Genomic DNA, 23,274 nt, shown 5'->3' with positions numbered 1-23,274 from the left:
AGAAAAAGCCAAATAATTATATCCGGCCACTATATAAAATTGGAGTCCCCAGAGATCAGCTAATGGACCAACTTTCCATTTTGTGCATATGGAATCTGGGAGGGGATAGAAAGCAGAATATAGGTGGCACTGTGATTAGCACTGCCACCTCACAGCTCCAGGGACCCGGGTTCAATTCCTGCCTTAGATGGCTGTCTGTGTAGTGTTTTCATGTTCTCCCAGTGTCTGCGTGGATTTCCTCCGTGTGCTCTGGTTTCCTCCCACAGTCCAAAGAGGTGCAGGTTAGGTAGATTGACTGTGCTAAACTGCCCCTTAGTGTCCAGGGATTTTCAGGTTAGGTGGGGTTACGGGGATAGGGCCTAAGTAGGGTGCTCTTTCAGAGGATCGGTACAGACTTGATGGGCTGACACTGTAGGAATTATATGTTTCTAATTGCTAAATTTGCCAGTATGGCAAAACGCCCAGCAACGTAAATTATAACGTAACTTGTGTCAAATATTAGAAATTAAAAAGTTAGCGGCACTGCCTTAACCTAACAGCAAAGCAACTCAAGTAAAGTGATCCAAGAAACCATGTCCAAATAGCGCCCCTTCACCACGCAGGGGCTGTTGGATCTTGTCATGTCCTTTTTCCTTGTCAAGGAAACAACCCCCTAGGTGAGTTGTGGGACAAGTGCTCATGGTCAGCAGTTTGTGCTTTAGTCCCAACCTGTGACAGCCACACAAATTCTGAGACACTAAAATTACCGTGCCATATATGGTCTATTAAACATGCAGTGGATACTTTTCTGGGTTTATTTTAAACTATCCTACTCGGAAACAAAGTCAGGAAGCACTTCCCCCTCCCCCCAACGAGTAGAAATCTAGAAGTTTCTGCTCCAAAATGCTGTGCCTGCTGGGTCAGTTTAAAGTTGCAAAGCTGAGATTGATAAATTGTGGTTAAGTAATAGCATTAAAGGATATGGGACAAAAGTGAGTAAATGCAGTTGAGGTACAGATTGACCATGTTCTAATTAAATGCTGGAACTGGCTCGAGAGGCTGAAAGGTCTATTCCTGTCCCTATGTTCAGGTAGGTATAATGAACTATAATACAATCAAAGCTGATGTACAATGGAGTTAACATGGACTACAGAATGCAGCAGTAAACAGTACACATACATATTGGTGGTTCAAAGAAAACCCTCCTGTCCAAATTCTATCCTGCACTCAGTCCTGCTCATCCACCACCTTGATGGTCCTTTGGTTCCTTCAAATTTATAATTTGCATCCCTGCCTATTGCATGGCCAAAACCCCCTCCAGGCTCTTTACGCCCAACCCTTCAAAATGTTCAGGTCCTCTGACCTAAACCTCTTGTGGCTCTCCCCCCCCCCCCCATGCCTTTGCCTTCTGCTTCCTCCACCTCATTCACTGGAATTCCCTCCCTACACCTTCTCTCTCCTGTCCTCTTCAAAGTCCATCACTTTGACCAAGCTTGTAGTCACCGCTCCTAATCTCTCTTTAGCTCTGCCCACCTCGAGTATCTTTCGACATTAGAATGCTCTATATAAATACAAGTTTTTATTGGCATGAGGTACCGGTGCAGCCGTACCAATTCATCTTGAGATTCAGGAGTACTGTATGTTTCTGTTCAGATTTAGTGAGGGGCTACAGCCATATTAGACTGTGAGGAGAGGATGGCAAGCAGGGCTGTCACAATGTTGACCACAGTACTTTACGAGCATGTCTGAGTAAAGGATACTGTAGAGTTTCCGGTCCTTTGATTCCGAGCGCATGCGACTCAGTTGCTGCTTATGGCAACGTAGACTCCATGGGTTGAAGCTGATCTTCTCCGAAATCAGTGTACTGTTACTATCTAGCATTTGGAAGGGAATGTCCGATGGAACCTGTAGCTCCACCCTTGGACTCTTCATTTCCTGAGTGCTGTGGGAAAGTCAGAGAGGAAATAAACAGGATGAAGAAGGGAACAAGAGTCATTTTACAGAGCAGTTACACATATTCACAGATGGCAGAATGGGACTGGAGACCTTCTTAAGCGCACTGACCTGAATGTAGCCACATTGCAATTCAATACTTCAATAGATAGGCAACAGCATCTTGGTGTACTAATTTGCATGTTTTTCTAGTCCCAACCAAAAGGCAGTGTCATATTTTACTGGTAACCTTCTATTCCTGTTTATTGGGAGCCCACTTTGAGAAATACACATTCACTATAAAGATTAATATTTAAAAAACAATAAACCCCATTTCCTTTTACATCCAAAGTTGGCAACATCTAAAATCTAGGATTTGAAAAGTTGTGTGATGTGGATAGTATCAAGCTTATAACATCAGCAATGAGTGTTAAGGAATGAGAGCTACTTTTCAAAAACCAAGCTGATAGAAAATGAAAACACGCAGCTCCAAGGTTCTGGGCAGTATTCATATCATTCCATCCTCATTAATACCAATGCAATAGTCTGCTGCTTCTTAAGTTGTTTATCACTGACAGCAGGAATGTGCTGATTTATACTCACTGCAAAGGGCCTTTCTACTATAGAGTGCCCAGGTTGTGTCTCACACACAGTGTGCAAGCTGGTACCAGCACAATGACGAGTACTCTGTGACATGGGTAACTGGCACATTTTCTACCCAGAGTTTCAATTACCTTCACAGTACGTGGGCAATTGATATCTTGGCACCAGTCACGACATCCCTGCAGCAGTGCAAACACATGCAATATCAGAAATACGCACTAACAGAAATCAGAATCACCCACCCATTAGTGTCAATTCAGCCAATAAGTCAGAATTGTGTACTTTCAAATAGACACTTTGACCTGACCCCAATCAGGGTAATGCAGAATAAAGTGGATTCAATGCACCATCAGAAGACTGGAGTTTCTCAAATGGTATCTGTGAATTCACTCCTAGATTTAAAGAAGCTGCTCCTATTAAATTCAAATCCTCAATCACGCTGTCAAGTTGAGAGTTCCCTTCAAACAGCTGCCAGTGGCTTGCTCTGTATTCAGTATCAAGGAACCAACAGAGCACAGGCATTTCTCCACAAGAGGGCTGTGGCCATCCTCAGTGAACCACAGCCAAGATTTAAGACTTTTCTAAAGTGCACTAAACAAATGACTCGGAGCTTAGACTGAATCAGACTTAATTCAATCTGCTACACCCAGTAAATGCTACAAAATGCCTTCAGTTCAATGTTTACATTGCACTGAAAACAGGTCAACTCAACTGCCAATCTTAGCAAGTACCAGCAGTTTTACTAGGTTTTAGCAAGCTATGTAGCAGCTGCTACTGGGGAAGCCAGAGTTCTCACTCTGGGTGGGATCTTCAGGCTGTTCATGCCAGCAGGATCTTCAGAGTCCCACCGCGGTGCATCTGCGTGGTGAATTCAATGAGAAATCCCATGGACAGCAACAGGACCTGAAAATCCTGTCCCCGGCCAGTCAACAAGAAACATGCCACGTAGAGGCCAGAGAATCTTGCTCACTATAGAATATACAGAGCAGGGCGGCATGTGGCGCAGTGGTTAGCACTGGGACTGCAGTACTGAGGACCCGGGTTTGTATACCGGCCCTGGGTCACTGTCCGTGTGGAGTTTGCACATTCTCCTCATGACTGCGTGCGTTTCACCTCACAACCCAAAGATGTGCAGGTTAGGTGGATTGGCCACGTTAAACTGCCCCTTAATTGGAAAAAAAAATAATTGAGTACTCTAAATTTATAAAAAAAACAAAAGAATATACAGAGAAGTCACAATATAGAAACCAACTTGTTTTTAAATAAATTTAGAATACCCAATTCATTTTTTCCAATTAAGGGGCAATTTAGCGTGGCCAATCCACTTACCCTGCACATCTTTGGGTTGTGGGGGCGAGATCCATGCAAACACATGGAGAATGTGCAAACACTACACGGACAATGACCCAGGGCTGGGATTGAACCTGTGACCACTGCACTGTCCTGAGACCCACTTGTATCTACCAACACTGCAACCCAGGTGAATGGTCTACACCCAACAGTAGTACCCAGTGATGTAATGACAGGCTTGTGCCCACCAGTATTGTACCACCCAGTGTTTCAGTGATAGATTTGTACTCACTAGAGCTGTACCTTAGTGATGCAGTGACAGGTCTGTACACACAAGTACTGTAACCTAATATATCCACCAGTACTCTACACCAGTGTCATAGTGACAGACCTGTACCCACTATTACTGTACCATGTTATACAGTAAGAAGTTTTACAACACCAGGTTAAAGTCCAACAGGTTTGTTTCGATGTCACTAGCTTTCGGAGCGCTGCTCCTTCCTCAGGTGAATGAAGAGGTATGTTCCAGAAACATATGTATAGACAGATTCAAAGATGCTAGACAATGCTTGGAATGCTCGCAAAAGCAGTGCTGGTGTGAGCTCCAGGGCCTCTGGTGAACAGCCCATAAGGCGGCATGGCAGCACAGTGGTTAGCACTGCTGCTTCACAGCGCCAGGGTCCCAGGTTCGATTCCCATCTTGGGTCACTGTCTGTGCAGAGTCTGCACGTTCTCCCTGTGTCTGTATGGGTTTCCTCCGGGTGCTCCGGTTTCCTCCCACAAGTCCCGAAAGATGTGCTGTTACGCAATTTGGACATTCTGAATTCTCCCTCTGTGTACCCGAACAGGCTCTGGAATGTGGCGACTAGGGGCTTTTCACAGTAACTTCACTGCAGTGTTAATGTAAGCCTACCTGTGACAATGAAGATTATTATTAAGCTGAAATCAGAAACAAAGCAGTATAAAGATGATTTTTTAAGATATGGCTTTATTAATTGCGCCAATGAAAATCAGGATGTGAAGCCCATGTGTGTCATTAGCAGGAAACAGTAAGAAGTCTTACAACACCAGGTTAAAGTCCAACAGGTTTGTTTTGAATCACTAGCTTTCGGAGCGCTGCTCCTTCCTCAGGTGAAATGACACGAGGAAGGAGCAGTGCTCCGAAAGCTAGTGATTCGAAACAAATCTGTTGGACTTCAACCTGGTGTTGTAAAACTTCTTACTGTGCTCACCCCAGTCCAACGCCGGCATCTCCACATCATGTTATACAGTGACTGACCTGCATCCACCAACTACCCCAGTGGTATACAATGATAGACATGTACCCACCAGTACTGTATTGCATTGCTATAGAAACATAGAAAACTGGAGCCTGCTCTGCCATTCATTATCATGGCTGATCATCCAACTCAATGGCCTAATCCCCCATATCCTTTGATCCCCTTCGCCCCAAGTGCTATCTAATGATGATATTATATAGTGATAGACTTGTACACGTCAATTCTGGACCTCCAAGTGTTATCCGATGACAGCCCTGTCTGAGATTCTAAGGACCTGTTCATAGGTTTACTGATAATTAGTCTTCAAAATTAGTAGGTTAAAGTGTGCTGTATGATATTGAAGGTTATTTCAGTGAGGGAGAGAAACTGAATGTGAAACATCAAACTATATCTAAGTGGTTGTGGGAGTGGTGTAGTTCCAACAATGTCTGTAGAAAACCTATGTCATGGATAGAGGGGGATCTGGAAAGGCAATAGATACATAGCAGAAATCATGTGAAGGTGAAGGATGAGACATGGATTAGTCAATAAGAATTTCAGATTAGAAAGGGAGCAGGAAGCAGCATCAACATCATCAGTCATGTAATGAAGGAAGAGATCAGGGTATTGATCTACGAGTGTTCCACAAATACTATGAAAAGTTTAATCAGTTAGTTTCTGTGAAATAAACAAAGAGATTCAATAGAAGTGTCCAACCCGAAACATTCCAAATGCTCATTCCCTCTCTACATGTTTCCAGGGTCTGATCTGTAAAGTAACTTTTGGGGTATGTGACCCACTCCTTGTCCAGGCCCAGACTTGGAAATCATCTTTCTGCCTTTCTACTTCCACTTCATTCCCATTTGTTCTCAAAATTATTTTAAAAATAAATAAACCTAGAGTACCCAATTCATTTTTTCCAATTAAGGGGCAATTTAGCTTGGCCAATCCACCTACCCTGCATATCTTTGGGTTGTGGGGGCGAAACCAATGCAAACACAAGGAGAATGTGCAGACTCCACGGACAGTGACCCAGAGCCGGGATCGAACCTGGGACCTCGGCGCTGTGAGGCAGCAGCTAACCTCTGCACCACCGTGCCGCCCAGTTAGAATTGTTATCTTTGTCATGCATTTTCTCTGATTTATCGAGACCATAGAATCTCAACAGTGCAGGAGGAGGCCATTCGCCCATCGAGTCTGCACCAACCGGCTTTCCGCTCACTGCCGACCTGGGAAAATGGTCAACATACCAAAGACCCGAAGGACATACTGCAAGAAATGTCTTAGGCACCAGCCCCAAGGTTACCCAGTATAAGGAGGAAAAGGATTCCCTATACGTACAGGGTAAGAGACACTATGACAGAAAGCGGAGTGGTTATGTTGGACAGACAAAGCCTATATTTCAGAAAAAGGCAAAGACCACAAAGAAGATTGTGCGGAGCTGGAGTGCTTGGAACCGTCTGGACTGCATCCAGCTGTCGGTCAAAGAGAATGCTGGCCATCAAGAGATGCAAGCACTTTGAGCTCAGAGGAGATAAGAGGAAGGGTCAAGTCATCCAGTTCAAAGCTGCATTTGTGTATTTTGGAGTACGATTTCACAATAAAATTCATCAAAGGTTTAAAAAAAAAGCCTGCACGAACCCTCTGAAAGAGCACCCCCACCCAGGCCCACTTGCCCCCAATCCCATCACCCCACCTAACCTCTGGACACTAAGGGGCAATTTAGCATGGCCAATCCATCTAACATGCACATCCTTGGACTGTGGGATGAAACCGGAGCACCCGGAAGAAACCCACTCAGGTACGAGGAGAATGCTCAAACTCCATCGCGCCCATGGTCGGAATCGGGCCCGGGTCCCTGGCACTGTGATCAACAGTGGTAACCACTGTGCCACCCACGATGACCGTTGATTTTCCCAAGCACTTTTCCCATATTTGTTCCGTGCTGGTTAACCCCACTAACCATTCCTGTGTGATAGTTAACAACCCGGACTCTTGAGACACCTGTTCTGTCCACCCTCTTTTGTTTGTTGTAAGTAGCCTAACCTCAGTTGCCACTTGTCTTGAAGGGTCTACACCCAAAATGTTAATCGATTTTATCTTTTCAAATGTTGCTGGACCTGTTGCATTTTCTGAAACATTTCCCTTCTACTTCAGATTTACAGCACCAATCCACAATTGCACAGCATCCTGTTTATCAAGGTACAAGTGGCCACAGTGTGACAATTGCAAACACCCACCTAAACCCTCCCATACAATTTTAATGAATTAAACTGCATAATAGAACTGTGCAGAAATCCTGGTGTAATATTCAATACTGGTCTCTGTTCTGTGTATCAGAAACATTCCATATGTCATTTTATTTGAAATAAGTGCGGACTAAACAGTTATTAACAGTAAATTCAGCAGAAATGTCCCTTCCATCAATAGCATAGGAACAATATTGCCACGGCTTAAACAATTAATCCAGTTCGACACCTCAGTGCAGTATTGAGTGTGCTTCACTGTTGGCGTTGCTGCCTTCCAGATGGCGTGTTATACTGAGGTCTAATCTTCCTACTTGGGTGGATGCAAAAGATCACATGATCCGAAAATGATATGTGGTTCTCATGTACTGGCCAATATTCATCGCCCAACCAGAGAATTTTGTTTCAGCATTGTTAGTTATGATCTCATTGCTGCTTGTGTAAATCTCCAAATTTCTTTCTCTGTCAGTCTGGCCTCAATAAAAGTTGAGACGGATTCGCACGTAAACAGAAGTTATTTATTTAGCTTGCAAGCTTGAATCATCTTACAGAAATGTAAGAGACATCCAGCTTCTTACATCCCAGAAAACGACTGAACTAAAAGACAAAGGGATCTCTGCAAAATCAATTCAAATGGTATCAAGTTTCACATACTCGACGGACATAGGTCAGCCTATGTCCCTCCTGACCTGTTCGATCTATTCTGATTGGCTCACTTCCAATCCCTTTCTCTGGCCCCTATCAATGCAGCATCACTCTCATAGACACACCTCTTCCTGCTTTTTCCATGCGGTCTCAAATTCCTTTGTCCCTAACTGCAAGAATCAAAGTGGCTTATTTCTACATTACATTAACTAGTAACTCTAAAGTAACTATTTTATATCACATTCGTCACTTGTGGGATCTTACTGTGAGCAAATTTATACTATGTTTCCTGTAACAGTAACTATACTTCAGTAAAGTGCTTGATTTGGCTGTAAACGCCTCGAGCTATCCTGAAGATCGTGAGAGGCACCAAATACCACAAGTCCTTTCCTTACACTGTTCCAACTGGGTCTCTCCTCACAATTTCAAAACATGCCAACAGCAAACAGGTAGTTTTAAAATTGGCAGATCTATCTCCTAGAATCTGAAACATTCTAGGTTAGCAGAGTGAGGGGGTGGGGCTTGCTGGGTTACTCTTGCAGACAGCCAGCATGGGCATGAAGGGCTGAACATTTATTCTTTCACCACCATTGGCTGTACCAAATATTATCAGGGTTTAAGGAGACAGTAAGTAAATAGCGCACTGATATGCCTCAACATGGAGATTAAAGAAAATTGTCACACTTACGTACAAGTTACCTGTATAAAAGATAATCAGTTTGTGTGGGACATAAAACATTGTACTAAGCAAACAATAGTGTTAATCATTGAAATTCATTGCAGGATTGTTTTCCACCACCTCAACAGGCAACTGAAGATCAGAGGACAGCTATCCAAATATAGACCAATCATTCTCTGATGCAGGCGTTATTGTAGAATAAGCAGATTATTTCTCAATGGCCAGGCAGAGTATTGATCACCTCTACCTTTCAAGCAACTACGGTGTGGACGTCAGGATTGCTGGCTGCCCGTTGAGTCACTAGAAATTGTTCTGAAAGTCTGATCCAAGTCAGCAGGTTTACATGCATTAATATTTCAATTAGCAAATGTGACTGGATCATATTCACTAAAACACTGACTGCCTGGCCCCCATGAAATAAACAGCTATCTCTAGCCAGTGCAAAAACAAAATACCACAAATGTTGGAAATCTGAAATAGAAACAGAAAATGCTGGAAACACTCAGCAGGCCTGGTAGGATCTGTGGAGAGTGAAACAGAGTTGAGATTTCAGGTCTGTGACCATTAATCTCTAGTTTGGTATACATTTTATTTCTCCACTGGCCCTCCATGCTGCACACAGCTAAATGAAGTCAATTAAAAAAAATATATATTTTTATTAAAGAGTTTTCATTTATAACAGACAAGCAAAATACAATAACATGGAAAAACGGAACATTAGAAAAAACAGAACCAACTATACAAAACCCGAGGAAAGAAACACTCTTCCTCCGTCATTGAGAACGAAGAACTAACACCCCCACCTAACAACTGATAGTGATTAATTCTTTAAAGTCGGAAATTAATGGCCGCCACTTAAGTTAGAACCCCTCGACCCCCCACGAAGTACTTGACCTTCTCCAGATGTAGAAATTCCAACCAGAATTGGCAAACCAACCAGACCGAGGCACTAGGCAGAGCAGCAGATCTCCATCCTAGCAGAACTTGCCTCCGGGCTATCAACGTAGAACATACAGTGTTCCACCCTATCCCAATAACCCCATCTAACCTTTTTGGTCACTAAGGGCAATTTATCATGGTCAATCCACCTAACCTACACGTCTTTGGACTGTGGGAGGAAACCGGAGCACCTGGAGGAAACCCACGCACACACGGGGAGAACATGCAGACTCCACAGACAGTGACCCAGCGGGGAATTGAACCTGGGACCCTGGCGCTGTGAAGCCACAGTGCTATCCACTTGTGCTACCGTGCTGCCCCCACAAATGAGGTAAAGACGAGAACATCCGCCTTCACCCCTGTCTCCCCGGCGAGTCCGATACACTGAAAATGGCCAGGTGACATAATGGCCACCAAAGGGCAAAATGGCCACTAAACAGCAAAATGCAGGACAATTTTAAAACACATTACTCTGTCTATTGGAATGAGAAACAAATCATAGAATGGTTGCAGCACAAAAAAAAGGTTGTTCAGCCTTCATACCCATGCTAGCTCTCTTCAAGAGCAAGCCCCACTCTTGTCACCCTATCCTCATAGCCCTGCTCTCCATATTGTCTCCACAATAGTATCAGGCAGATCCCAACTACATAAAAAGTGAACACATTTTCCTCACAGGTTAACATTGGTTCTTTTGCCATGCACTTTAAATATGATTCTGAAATTTAGTGCATGATGGAGCTAACTTCAGCACAATGCCTTTTTAACAAAGTAATTACATCAAGGGCATAATGCATAGACAAAATTCACTCCAGTTGGTAAACATGGTGTAGCACTTTTTAAAAATAAATTTAGAGTACCCAATTCATTTTTCCAATAAAGGGCAATTTAGTGTGGCCATTTCACCTACCCTGCACATCTTTGGGTTGTGGGGGCGAAAACCACGCAAACACGGGGAGAATATGCAAACTCCACACGGACAGTGACCCAGAGCCGGGATCGAACCTGGGACATCGGCGCCGTGAGGCAGCAATGCTAACCACTGCGCCACCATGCTGCCAACATTGTGTAGTACTAAGCTATAAAGGTCAAGGGGAGATGGTGGCACAGTGGAAATGTGCCATCATCCAGGGTAATACTTTGGAGATATGGCTTCTAAACCCAGAACATATAGTAAAATATAAATTCAATAAATTAGTCAAATAAAAAATATGGACTAAAATTAGTCTTGGTAACAGTGAGCATCACGGGTTGTTCATAAAAATCCATTGGTTCACTAATGTCCTTCAGGGAAGGAAATCTGCCATCCTTACCTGGTCTGGCCTACATGTGACTCCCGAGCCATAGAACAGTTGATTCATAATGCTGGCATTGAGAGCAGAGTGGAGCTGCGGAAGCATGGTGGGCCCATAATGCTGGCATTGCCAGAGATACCCAAGTCCCAAGAAAGAATAGATTCTAAAAACTGATGCGGATGTGGATTTAATTCCTAGTCTGTGTTAAATTGCTAATCTGAGCCCTGACAATTTACTTCAATCCCGAATTGGTGAAAAAAAAAATTGCCAGGGCTTCCACCTCTGACTGCTACTCAATAAGCCCAGCTGGACAGTGTGCGCACAGGCAGTGAGGGCAAGATCAGACTCATCTGTAGCCATGCACATGGTCGAATTGCACAACAGCACCCAATCTGCTTACAGGGAGAATGGTCATTTCTGGAGGCACAGGAGTACAATTGGCATCTTTTGAATTTGGTTTTCAGGAGGCAAGATGAAATTGGAGGGAGATTTTAAAAGTTACTGCAGTGACAAATTTTCTGGGCAAAATGAAATTCACAAACTAAAGCATGAAAGCAGTTCTCGCATGGAATTGTATTTCATTTATAATAATAACCTACTTCTCATGATCTTTATTATTGTCACAAGTAAGCTTATATTAACAATGCAATGAAGTTACTGAATTGCCTCTTAATGAATCCTTCTCCGGGTTACAAAGGATGGCAGTAATCCCATGCATTTTGTTACAGACAAGGTGAGAGACCCCTACTGAAATCCCTGTGCCCTTCCCAACTGTATGTAAACCAATATTTTTTTGCAAGGAAGATGTGTGCGCAAAATTAGCTCAATATTCACATCATAGATTATCATAGAATTTACAGTGCAGAAGGAGGCCATTCGGCCCATCGAGTCTGCACCGGCTCTTGGAAAGAGCACCCTACCCAAGGTCAACACCGCCACCCTATCCCCATAACCCAGTAACCCCACCCAACACTAAGGGCAATTTTGGACACTAAGGGCAATTTATCATGGCCAATCCACCTAACCTGCACATCTTTGGACATGATTGTTTGGTTCTGGAAAACACACAGCAGGCATGGTGAAGAAGAGGGTTCATCCCGGAAATGTAGTTTAGTTACATTTAGCAGCCAGAATCATGTATCAAAGTGGTTTTCAGAATTGTCTCAAAGAGATGGTTTTTCTTCAGGTAGCAATGTTAGTTACATGTAGTTTTGGCATCAGGAGGTCAGTTTGCTGCTGGTCGACCCGAAAAGGGAACAGGCATGGAGACCATACGATGTTAAAAGTCTCTGGTCCTTAAGGCTCAAATGTTACTGCCCTTTCTGCTGCTCCAGTGTCTCCGCAGGCAGCACTTAAAGATTAAAAAGGAAACTATTGAGACTTCCCTACCATGTGGCATCTCACTGTTCCCTTTTCCACATGCGTGATCGGTCTTGGGTGGGGTTAATCACGGTCTTGGTTTCAGAAAGACCCATTCAATTCAGGAATTTCTCTCGGTTCGTCTCAGGATATGGGGTGTTGACACCTCTTTTGTCCTTGTGAGACAGGGTGCCAGTTTTTTAAGTCGTGTCAGGTCAGAAATCTTTCAGCGGTCAACTCTTGAAACACACATTGTCTATTTCAATAAGTAAAGTCAGTTCCAAAAGATTTTATTCAGAGTAAAGTTCATATTTAAACAGTTATGAATTTGACATGCCTTTACTGGGCATGACACCTTTGTTTAATATGTAACAATTTTTCACATGCACCGCTGAAGATTGATGTCAAAATGTACAATGGGAGCATGGCACCTCAATACAAGGGAAATTAAGTGAGTTTTTTTTGAAAGAACAAATTAATTGCATATTTGTTTGTCATTGGTGGACTTATTGATCAAAGAACATAAAGTACCAGGCCTGTTGTGGAGATCCAAAGGACTAACATCACAATAGGCCCTGATTATTTATCCAGATCCGTGGCAAAGGCGTTCAACAGGCTTAAATCAAGTTCCCCTCCAAGTCACTCACCATCCTGACTTGGATATATATCGTCATTCCTTCACTGTCGCTGGGTCAAAATCCTCGAATGCCCTCCCTAACAGCACAGTTAGTGTACCTACACCACATGGACTGCAGTGGTTCAAGAAGGCAGCTCACCAAAACCCCATCAAAGGCAATGAATTATGGGCAACACATGCTGGCCGAACCAGCGAAGCCCACAAATTAATAAAGGAAAAAAAATAGCCTGGTCTGTAACAATATACGACAAGGAAGAACCAAAGCACTTCCGTCACCCGAGGGCTGGATAACAAAGGTTAGCTCCATTCTCTCGCCACAGATGCTGTCAGACGTGCTGAGTTTGTCCAACATTTTCTGTTTTTGTAACAAAGGATCATCAGCTTGAAGCCTGGTTGGGATGTTTTATTGTGCTAAAACTCAAAATAAAGTTATTGTTATTCATTGTAATACTGTCAAATCAGGTACTTCTGCTCATCCAATAATGGAGCAGCCATTCATGGTGCACAGAATGGTCTCCATGAGCAAGGAACCCAATCTGTACACGTCTACGAATTGGCTGTATTCTTGCCGTTGCTAATCCTAAATACTTGCCTTGTCATCTACCGTTCTCCTTGGCCATCCAATGTCATTCTCTGCGTATTTCCTCCAATGTCCTCTTACATTGTTTAAACTACCCTGGCTTGAATAGTGGGTGCATTTTAGAACCAACTACAAGCGACCTGCTGGTTTAAAGTGCCTATAAACATCCCCTGATTGAGAAAAACAAGGAGCAGGCACAGTGAGCAATGGAACTTTGGCTTCTGACTTCTCTGGGGATCAAGAACACATTTCAGCACCGGAGTAAATTGGAGGATCAGCTGCTACGTCTCTAATATGCAGCCCAATTGTTTAAATTTTAAGCAACTTTGTTCAGTTTACAGTTCGTTCTCCAAGTCTGCTGTTACCGACTGAGTATGCATACTGATTTCAGGTGTCAGCTTCAGTCTGGTCTCTCGTCAGAAATTCACACTCCTGGCCTGAAGTACATTTGTTCACCACTTCTATATCATATCCCATACTCCAATTTTACTCCCTTTCTCTGCCATGCAGCCGATTCTGCACATCTTCAGCACCTTCTTTCCACGGAAATACCTGCAGCAATGCATCCTCCAATATTTTACCCTTAAACGTCTGGTCCAAAGATGTGCAGATTAAGTGGATTGGCCATGATAAAATTTCCACTTAGTGTCCAGGGATGAGTAGATTAGATGGGGTTACAGGGATAGGGCAGGGCGTGGACCTAGCTAGGGTGCTCTTTCAGAGGCTCAGAACAGACCTGAAGGGCCGAATGGTCTCCTTCTGCACGGTGGGATTCTATGACTCTCTCACATAGAACATACATACCCACAGTGCAGAAGGAGGCCATTCGGCCCATTGAGTCGGCACCGACCCACCAACCTTACTTCTACCCTATCCCCGTAACCCAATAACCCCTCCTAACCTTTTTGGACACGAAGGGCAATTTGGCGTGGCCAATCCACCTAACCTGCACGTCTTTGGACTGTGGGAGGAAACCGGAGCATCCGGAGAAAACCCACGCAGACACGAGGAGAAAGTGCAGACTCCGCACAGACAATGACCCAGCGGAGAATCAAACCTGGGACCCTGGCGCTGTGAAGTCAGTGGTAGCCACTGTGCTACCATGCTGCCCTCACACGTCACACCTGTCTTCTCTGAATCTGGACAACACTTTGTAGATGCTCCATGCATATTCCCCCACTCCTTACATTAGCCTTATTCCACGACAGGACTGCTAACTTTAACTCGGAATACCTTTAGACTGTCTCCTCAAAATTCCCTGTTGGCATATCTATCCCAACATGACTATGTTATAGGGCTCATGCAATTTGAGTTTTTCCTGTTCGCAATAGTGTTTTGGCTGCTGCTCCAAATCCAAAACCATCACTCCCATTCCCACACTTATTTAAGTTCCTCCTTTTCTTGTTAGTTTTTCACGACTCCAGATCCTGTTGCCAGGTCTCCTTTAATTTCACCCTTCTAAGGGTACACTGCAAAATATCCCATCAGACAGAGATGTAGTGGGAATAATTAAGATGGCAAAGCTCTAAGAATATCTGTTTGCCATATCAGTTTCTAAATTCACTGTTCCATTATTTCCTTATGTATCAACCATTTGAGTCCCCAAACATCAGTAAAGCTATGCTCCGTTTTTCTCCCACAGTCCAAAGATGTGAAGGTTAGGTGGATTGGCCATGATAAATTGCCCCATAGTGGTCAAAAGGTTAGATGGGTTTATTGGGTTACAGGGATAGGGTGGGTTGTGGGCCTAGGTCGGGTGTTCTTTGAGAGGGTCAGTGCAGACAAGATGGGCCAAATTGCCTCCTTCGGCACTGTAGTGATTGTATGAATCCTTCAAGCACTCTTTGACCTTCCTACTCACCTGCCACAAGGTCCGATACAACAACTCAGCATTCTTATGTTCAAATCCCTCCATGGCTTTTCCCCACCCTACAAACCTTTGAGAAAACAGTGTTCATCCAATTCTGGCCTCTTGTGCACCCAGATTTATTTTGCTTCAACCACGAACTGGCATTTTCATCCCTAAATCTCTTTGCCACTTTTCCTTTAAAACGTTCCTTAAAACCAACCGTTTCCAAGTTATTGGTCACCTATCCTAGAGTCACCTTACGTGACTTGGTGACAGGTTTTGTTTGATACCACTCCTCTGAAGTACCTTGGGACATTTTAGTACTTTAAAGGCACTATATAAATGCAGCTTATTGTTGTCTTTCATATGAGCTCAAAATCATTATGATTAGATATAAAAATAACTGCAGAATTTTAAGCACCATAAAAAAAAAAATATAGGTTGTTGTGAATGATTGACTTTAAAACCTACTTCTCTTCATCAGGCAAATTTGGATTGAATCAAAACATTAAGACAGGGTCAAAAAAAGTAGTCATTAACATAGTCCAGTTCTGTGAAAGGTCACAGACTTGAAAAGTGAACCCCCTTTCTCTCTATATATGCTACCAGAGCTGCTGAATATTTCCGGCATCTTTTGTGTTTTTATTTAAGTCCAGTCAGTAAGCTGTTCTGTTTGCAGTCACACATGAGTTTTAAACACACATCTCCAGCCTGCAATTTGATGTTGCTCATGATGGAATGAACAACTGCTTTATCAAAACACCAGATGCCAGCTGTGAAGAGAAAATGGTTTACAATTCTGATTAACTCTCTATGCTAGAGTCCTCAAAGGCAAATATATCTCTTGCTAACTGTTTCAAAAAAAACAGAACAGATATGGATTGTCATGTGAGAGTACCTTTAAGAAATGGGTGTTTAAGAAATGTACCTTTAAGAAATGGAGCTGCTCATGTTACTGGAGTGATGTTAAGAGTGTGGGTGGAGCTGAGCTCTACTTCTGCTTTTTAGTTTCAGTTTGGGAAAAAGCTTGGGTGTGTCTGTTTTTTTCAGTGAGTTGCATCTGAAGTTAAAACAAAGCTGTACGGTTGATCTCTGCCATCCAAAGGCTATGGATCACTTGGTGAACTCAGAATTATAAAAGGTCTCAGTATTGAATGTAAACCTAATGTGCTCCTGTGTGAAGGTTTGTTAAGTCTTTTGGATGTTAAAAGGACAGCTTACAGGGTTGTGGTTACAGGGTTACTTAGTGTTGTAGTCTTTGGGGTCGTATTTAAATTAATGGTTGCTTAGATGTTCACTGTTTGTTTTAAAAAAGGTTAATTTGCGTTCATAGAATAAACATTGTTTTGTTTTAAAGAAATACTTGTCCATTTTCTGCTGTACCACACCTGTAGAATGGGCCATGTGCTCCCCATACCACAATCTATTAAAAGTTGTGTCAGGGAACTCCATGATACACTTTGGGGTTCTCTAAACCCTGACCCATAACAGGATCATATAATGCAATGATATTTAATATGCCTCGATTCAGCTGTAGTCCTTGGCACACTTTGTAGTTTTATGAGCCAATTTTATGGTCAATTCATGGGATTCAGTGTTCCCTATTCTTGCAGTCCAACAGAACGGAAAAAGGATGTTATTTGGTCTCAGCACACACTGAGGAAATAAAAGGGTCCAATTAAAAATAGAACTGTTGGTCCTATAGTGGTCTTCCCCAAAACAACTGCACTCTGATGTGCCCGAGACCAGGGGCGCACTGCATGGGGAAAAACACAAGTACAGCTGCCCCCCCACTTCACCTCGAGTCCCTGTGATATCTATGCAGAGATATGTGACAGAGGTCAGGAGCTGCATGTATAAGAAATTGCAGTATTCGTCTGGCTTCCAAAATTGCAGCATCTCAGAGTGTTCCTGTCAATCAAACCATTGTTAGAACATGCCTTCTGAATGAGGCTTATGAACACTATCCACACTGAAGCACATTTACCCACATATTGAAACCACTCTGCTTACCTCTCTGCATTGTCAGAATCATCCTTCTGAATCAGGTTCTCACTGCCACTAGTTGACCGGTAAAGGCTTCTCCGTGAATGTTTCCTGCGAGGTTGCTCCCTTTCTTGAATCTCATCTTGCTCTAAATTTTCACTTTCCACATACGGGTACGCGACCAGGTTAATGTAACCATCACGACCTCCTTCGAAACATACCAACACAACACCTGGATAGGAATAGCACAACATTTAAACAAGCTAAGTTCAGTTGTACAAATTATCCCTCTATCAATTACACAACTTTGTATTTGGGAATCGCACAAATGTTAGCAATCCTTGCCTATTCACGACCTCTTATAACACAGCAACACCAATTCAAACCTAACCTTTCTATTGGGAAATAGAATTCTGCTGCTGTAGCAACACAAGCAGCATCGGAATCCACTTTCTCAATCTAATTTATTTGAGAAGGTAATACATTTGAATATATCTACATTTGAAGTATAAGATGACAATCTTTGGTTTAAGTAAAGACACAAAATACTAATGCTGGAAAACTTTCAGGTCAAGAAGCACCTTTTGAGAGAGAAAGCAGCAGCATTGGGATTTGCCACTGCATACACTTCACCTCCTGAGGCCTCCCAGTGAGTTAAACACATCCAGATGCTGCTCTGCTTCAACTTCCGGAAGGCGGCGGCATTGTAATACACACAGGAACTTTAACCTCGTATCCTAGCACCTCACTGGATAACAAATGCTCGCCTCAGTCTTCAGTCAGGTGCTGTCCTGCAATAGACTGCTTGCTTTAACGGATGCTTGGAGCTGAGAGAGTTCGTTCACGACAGAGGATTGTTAATCTACACACCAGGCAAGACAAAGTTAACAAAGAAGATACCAGTCTTTTGCAGTGCAATCTGGAATATAAGGGCCATGCACCCTGGCCTCACTGATGACCTTTTACAAGCTGAGGACATGGACAAGGCATCAGTGATTGAGCGTTGTACATTTTTGTCAATGTGGACATTGTTACACTGCAAGAAGTGAGACCCACTCAAAGTGGATCCCTTAAAGAGAAATTTTACAGTCTTCTGGCAGGGTAACACAAGAGGTAGCATGTGAGCTACTGGGTATCACAGTAAAAAGCTCTACCAGGATGATTGGACCACCATGGAAGACTCAGGCAGACGTCTTACGCTCGTCAACCAGCATAGGCCCAGTTAACCCCATGTGACTATATCCCCTGACACTCACCTCTAGCCCAGATCTCAAGGTCAATTCTATGAGGCACTTCACACTGCTCTCAGCAGAATTCCCAGCATTGAGCGAATGTACCTTCTAGGGAACTTCATTGCAGTGTTAATGTAAGCCTACTTATGACAATAAAGATTATTCTTTCTTTAAAGTATTTTTATTCAACCGATTTTCACATTTATCATCATACAAAAACAACCCCAAACAAACAGAAAAATCCCCAACCCCCCCCTCAACAAACAACGGTAACCAACTCCCGAAAGTGCATGACGAATAAACCCCAACAATTGTAGAACCCCTCCTTCACCCTGAACTTCACCTTCTCAAGGGTCAAAAACTCCAGCATATCACCCTGTAGCCACCTGGGATGGCCACTTTCAGCATATAAAATGGACACTCGCAGAGCATACAGGGGAAATGGACAATGCAAAGTAAACAAACAGGCACAGAGCCTGAATGTGTATTTGGGAAGACAGACTGCAGATGGAATCGAAACTCCTGGCCTATTTGCACATTGATAACCCATCTCCGAGAAACAAAGACCTCGTGCTCAGGTAGCCGATACTGTACCAGACATTCCGGCGCCTCTACCCCAGCACGAAGACACAAACAAAGCAAGGCCAACGGCCACTTAGGACAGGCCCAGCCATCAAGGCACCCGCCCCTTTATTGGCTCAGATTGATGGCAGTGATCGAGAAGCTGCCCAATTAATTGGGACCAAGTTTAAGGCCCGCCTAAAAGCGCGCAAAACCACCAAGTATAAGAAGGAACCCCCGCCATGTGTTCCCTCTCTTGGATTCGGCTCTCAGCTGGAGAGACCTTTCCACCTGCACCACCAGAAGCAAGTAAGTTCAAGTTCAACGCTCGCTACCAGAAGGACAACGTTAGCTGTACTCCTGTTACCTCTTCGAACCCAACAGCCTCAGATCCGAACAACAGCCATTGTGCCTCTGACCTAAGTGGGTACCCGAAGTTAAGTATAGGCGTTAGTGATAGACATCGTTTAGCCTGTAGTGTTATCGTGCATGAGTAAGTCATACGGTGTGTAAATAAAGTAGCATTGCCTTTGAACTAACTAACTGGTGTATTGGCTCTTTGATTGGCATTTGGTTGAACCTTGTGGCGGTATCAAGAGATACCTGGCGACTCTAAAAGCATATTCATAATTAGGATTAAGAAAGGCGACCTTATTAATCGCTATATTTATAGCCATTAAAAGAGAGCAACATTACTGGCGACTCCGCCGGGACTCGACCTAGAAGTGACTTTGTCATTCCGAGAGAACCCAACTTTGAATTAGAAATCCAATTGGAAAAAGTAAAAACCACAAGCGGAAAACCAGATCGATCAAACCTCTAAGATTCGGAAGTGTGTAATTTACATGCGTACTAACAAGGGATATATAAGGTAACCTCGATATATTTTGTTGCGTAAAACCGTCGGGAGTTTTGTCGACTGGAAAATAGCTTGAGCCTTACCCGTGTTTGCATCACCGCTTTATTCCCCCCGTTCCAAATTTACGGTAGAAACCCAGAGATTACAGTAGAAATGGCAATGAAGGCAATAGAACGCCTTATGAACTCCCAGGAATTCGAGGTCGCAGCGATCAATAGAGCATAGCGGTGTCCCATATGGGAAGAGGAAATTCGGAAGTATCTAAAAGGGAAAGGATGGCCCCTTTGGAGCAAATTTTGCGCAAATGAGCAAACAGGTCCCGGAAGTACAGGACAGACTTGGTGGGATAACCTGACCGAGTCATAGAAGAGTTCAGGAAAAGTTTGCAAGCCGATGGCAATCGTGTCCTGCTTGGCACAATTGCGAGGCACAGAGGAGGTCGTGAAGATGCTCCGCAGAGAGTTTCGAGACAGAGAGAAGAATTGTGAGGGAGACGTTAGCGAGTGCGAGAAAGTTAATAAGCAACTCAGAGAGCAGTTAGCAGCGAAGGACAAGGAGATGGCTGATGTCAAACGGGCACACCAATCTTGTCTCACTCACCTAAGCAGCTTTCAGTCCCAGTGCGATAAGGCCTACTAAGACACGCAACGCACGGTGTTGATAAGAGAAGAAACAGAACTTCAAGTTGAGCAATTAAAGAAGCAATGTCAGGATTTATAAGCAGCCCTACAAGCACTCCACAGTTCCACGACGGAACAAAGGCAGAGTTCGGTGGACCACGGCAAATGCCGAAAACAAATTGCAGACCTGCAATCCTTGCTCTCAGTACAAAATGTTTTCCAAGATACATTTGGACCCCAGCTAGATCAGGAAAATGGCCCCGATTGGCAGGAGTTAAATGAAACTGCCCATCGCTATGTGCATGGAACATGTACTCCAGATAAAACCCAGAAAAGGAAAGTACCCCCACCCCCGACTGCACAGGTAGAGCACAATCCCATGAACCCTGTCACCACAGAGTGCAGGGCCACAACAGATGGAGACCCCGATTTTCTGTACACTTTCCCATTAACCGCCACTCAATTAAGGGACGCGTGAGACAAAATCACACGAAATTTGCGAAAGTTAAACAACAGGCGACCATGTATGGCCTGGACGAAAGAGAGCAAGTTATGCTCACAGTTTTGAGCCTTGACCCCCTCAGTCGTCGCAGCCCTTCCCGACCCACAAAATGTAGGAGGAGGCACCCTCCAAGAAATGCATGCAGCGATCCTAGATGCGATCGGCTACAATAAGGGAGATCCCGTAGGACTCAATAAATGCAGACAGAAAATGACCGAGCACCCAACTGCGTTTGCTGGATGCCTTTGTACCCACTTTACAGCAGTATTTGGAGAGTTAGTCCGCGCCCATTTGACACCAGAAAATATGACCAAATGGACTTGTATCCTAGTCTCTCACGCGACCGAAGCAGGACAGAGAGCTCGCGCCAATTATGACCCCTCAGACGATACACATGATGAGAAATGGGTATTAAAGAGATTATCCCGAGCTTGGTAACAGTCCCTTCAGGGAAGGTCAGAACAAGGAAAAGCAGATGAAGAGCAGATGCTAACATGCATCCAGTCAGGACACATCAAAACCCCGCATGGGTAAACGAGGGAAGAAACAGCCCACAGCAGCCTAAATCCCTAGAATCCTACAATTGTGGACAGTTAGGACATTACGCCCGAGAGTGCAATGCCCTCTAGAAACAGCAGCGAAACCAGCAGGCAAATACCCTAAATAAGAACAGGACCAAGCCCATTCATAGTGTTAGCCCCCGTTCTGAGAACGCAGACATGAACGGCACCGATTGACTGTGTTCGGACTCCCCAACTTGGGTCTGCGACACCCTTTGGGACAAGTCCGGAAGACCGGTAGTAGCAGGCACAGTCCGGGACACCCCGTAGAATTTCTTTGGGACACAGGAGGGTCCCGTACCACGTTAAATTCCTCTACAATGTTCCAACGGGATACATGGCCCACCAGACACCATTACCCTCAGCGGCTTCACAGGACACTTGCACAGGGACACATTACGGCCCCTGTGGCTATTCAGATAGGCAACATTAAGACAAAACACCCCGTTGTTCTAGTAGATCTACCCCAGACAGCCGAATACATTTTGGGAATAAATTTTATGAGCTCCCACAATCTTTCGTTCCACCCAGTCAATAGGTGTGTGTGGAGAATGGCAAAGGCAGCACGAGCCCCCGCCACGCTCACAGTTGGAGACTACGCACACAGGATTAGAGCAGTAGGAGACTTCTGGTCGATCCACGAACCATTAGTAAGGACAAAGACATTAGAGACATTTTACAGAAACACAAAGCAGCTTTTGCCCAGCACAAGCACGACTGTGGCAAGATCGCTGGTTTAGTTATTACAGGACCCGACCCAAAATCCCCAAAACAGTACGGTTTCCCCCAACAAGCAGAGGGAGAAATTGCAAAAGTCATCCAAAGTTTACTGGACCAAGGCGTACTTCATTCAGTCGCCTCATCTAACAATGCCCCGATTTGGCCCGTCAGGAAACCCGATGGCTCATCGAACAGTACAGCACAGAACAGGCCCTTCGGCCCTCGATGTTGTGCCGAGCATTGTCCGAAACCAAGATCAAGCTATCCCACTCCCTGTCATTCTGGTGTGCTCCATGTGCCTATCCAATAACCGCTTGAAAGTTCCTAAAGTGTCCGACTCCACTATCACAGCAGGCAGTCCATTCCACACCCTAACCACTCTCTGAGTAAAGCACCTACCTCGGACATCCCTCCTATATCTCCCACCCTGAACCTTGTAGTTATGCCCCCTTGTAACAGCTACATCCACCCGAGGAAATAGTCTCTGAACGTCCACTCTATCTATCCTCCTCATCATCTTATAAACCTCTATTAAGTCGCCTCTCATCCTCCTCCGCTCCAAAGAGAAATGCCCTAGCTCCCTCAACCTTTCCTCATAAGACCTATCCTGCAAACCAGGCAGCATCCTGGTAAATCTCCTTTGCACCCTTTCCAATGCCTCCACATCCTTCCTATAGTGAGGTGATCAGAACTGCACACAATACTCTAAATGTGGTCTCACCGGAGTCATGTACAGTTGCAGCTCTTAAACTCAAGCCCCCTGTTAATAAACGCTAACACACTAAGCCTTCTTCACGGCTCTATCCACTTGAGTGGCAACCTTCAGAGATCTGTGGACATGAACCCCAAGATCTCTCTGTTCCTCCACATTCCTCAGAACCCTGCCGTTGACCCTGTAATCCCCATTCAAATTTTTTCTACCAAAATGAATCACCTCGCACTTAC

General features: G+C 44.1%; 1 protein-coding gene and 1 pseudogene across 2 annotated transcripts in view; one reads left to right on the top strand and one right to left on the bottom strand.

Moving 5' to 3' along the window:
* The window catches only part of ip6k1 (inositol hexakisphosphate kinase 1), a 145,548-nt gene that overhangs the window by 23,875 nt on the left and 98,399 nt on the right, over nucleotides 1-23,274 (bottom strand). For both annotated transcript variants that reach the window (XM_072472023.1, XM_072472025.1), the window contains exons 3-4: nucleotides 17,303-17,507; nucleotides 1,740-1,921 (exon numbers count right to left, since the gene is read on the bottom strand). In XM_072472023.1, coding sequence (XP_072328124.1) covers nucleotides 1,740-1,921; nucleotides 17,303-17,507 — 387 coding nt within the window. The remainder of the gene's footprint in view (nucleotides 1-1,739; nucleotides 1,922-17,302; nucleotides 17,508-23,274) is intronic.
* Nucleotides 6,301-7,286, top strand: LOC140387776 (large ribosomal subunit protein eL42-like; annotated as a pseudogene).

The sequence above is a fragment of the Scyliorhinus torazame genome, chromosome 13 (assembly GCF_047496885.1).
Source record: "Scyliorhinus torazame isolate Kashiwa2021f chromosome 13, sScyTor2.1, whole genome shotgun sequence".
NCBI lineage: Eukaryota > Metazoa > Chordata > Chondrichthyes > Carcharhiniformes > Scyliorhinidae > Scyliorhinus > Scyliorhinus torazame.
Note: the sequence above shows the minus strand (reverse complement) of the source record. Positions and strands in the feature narration are given on the sequence as shown.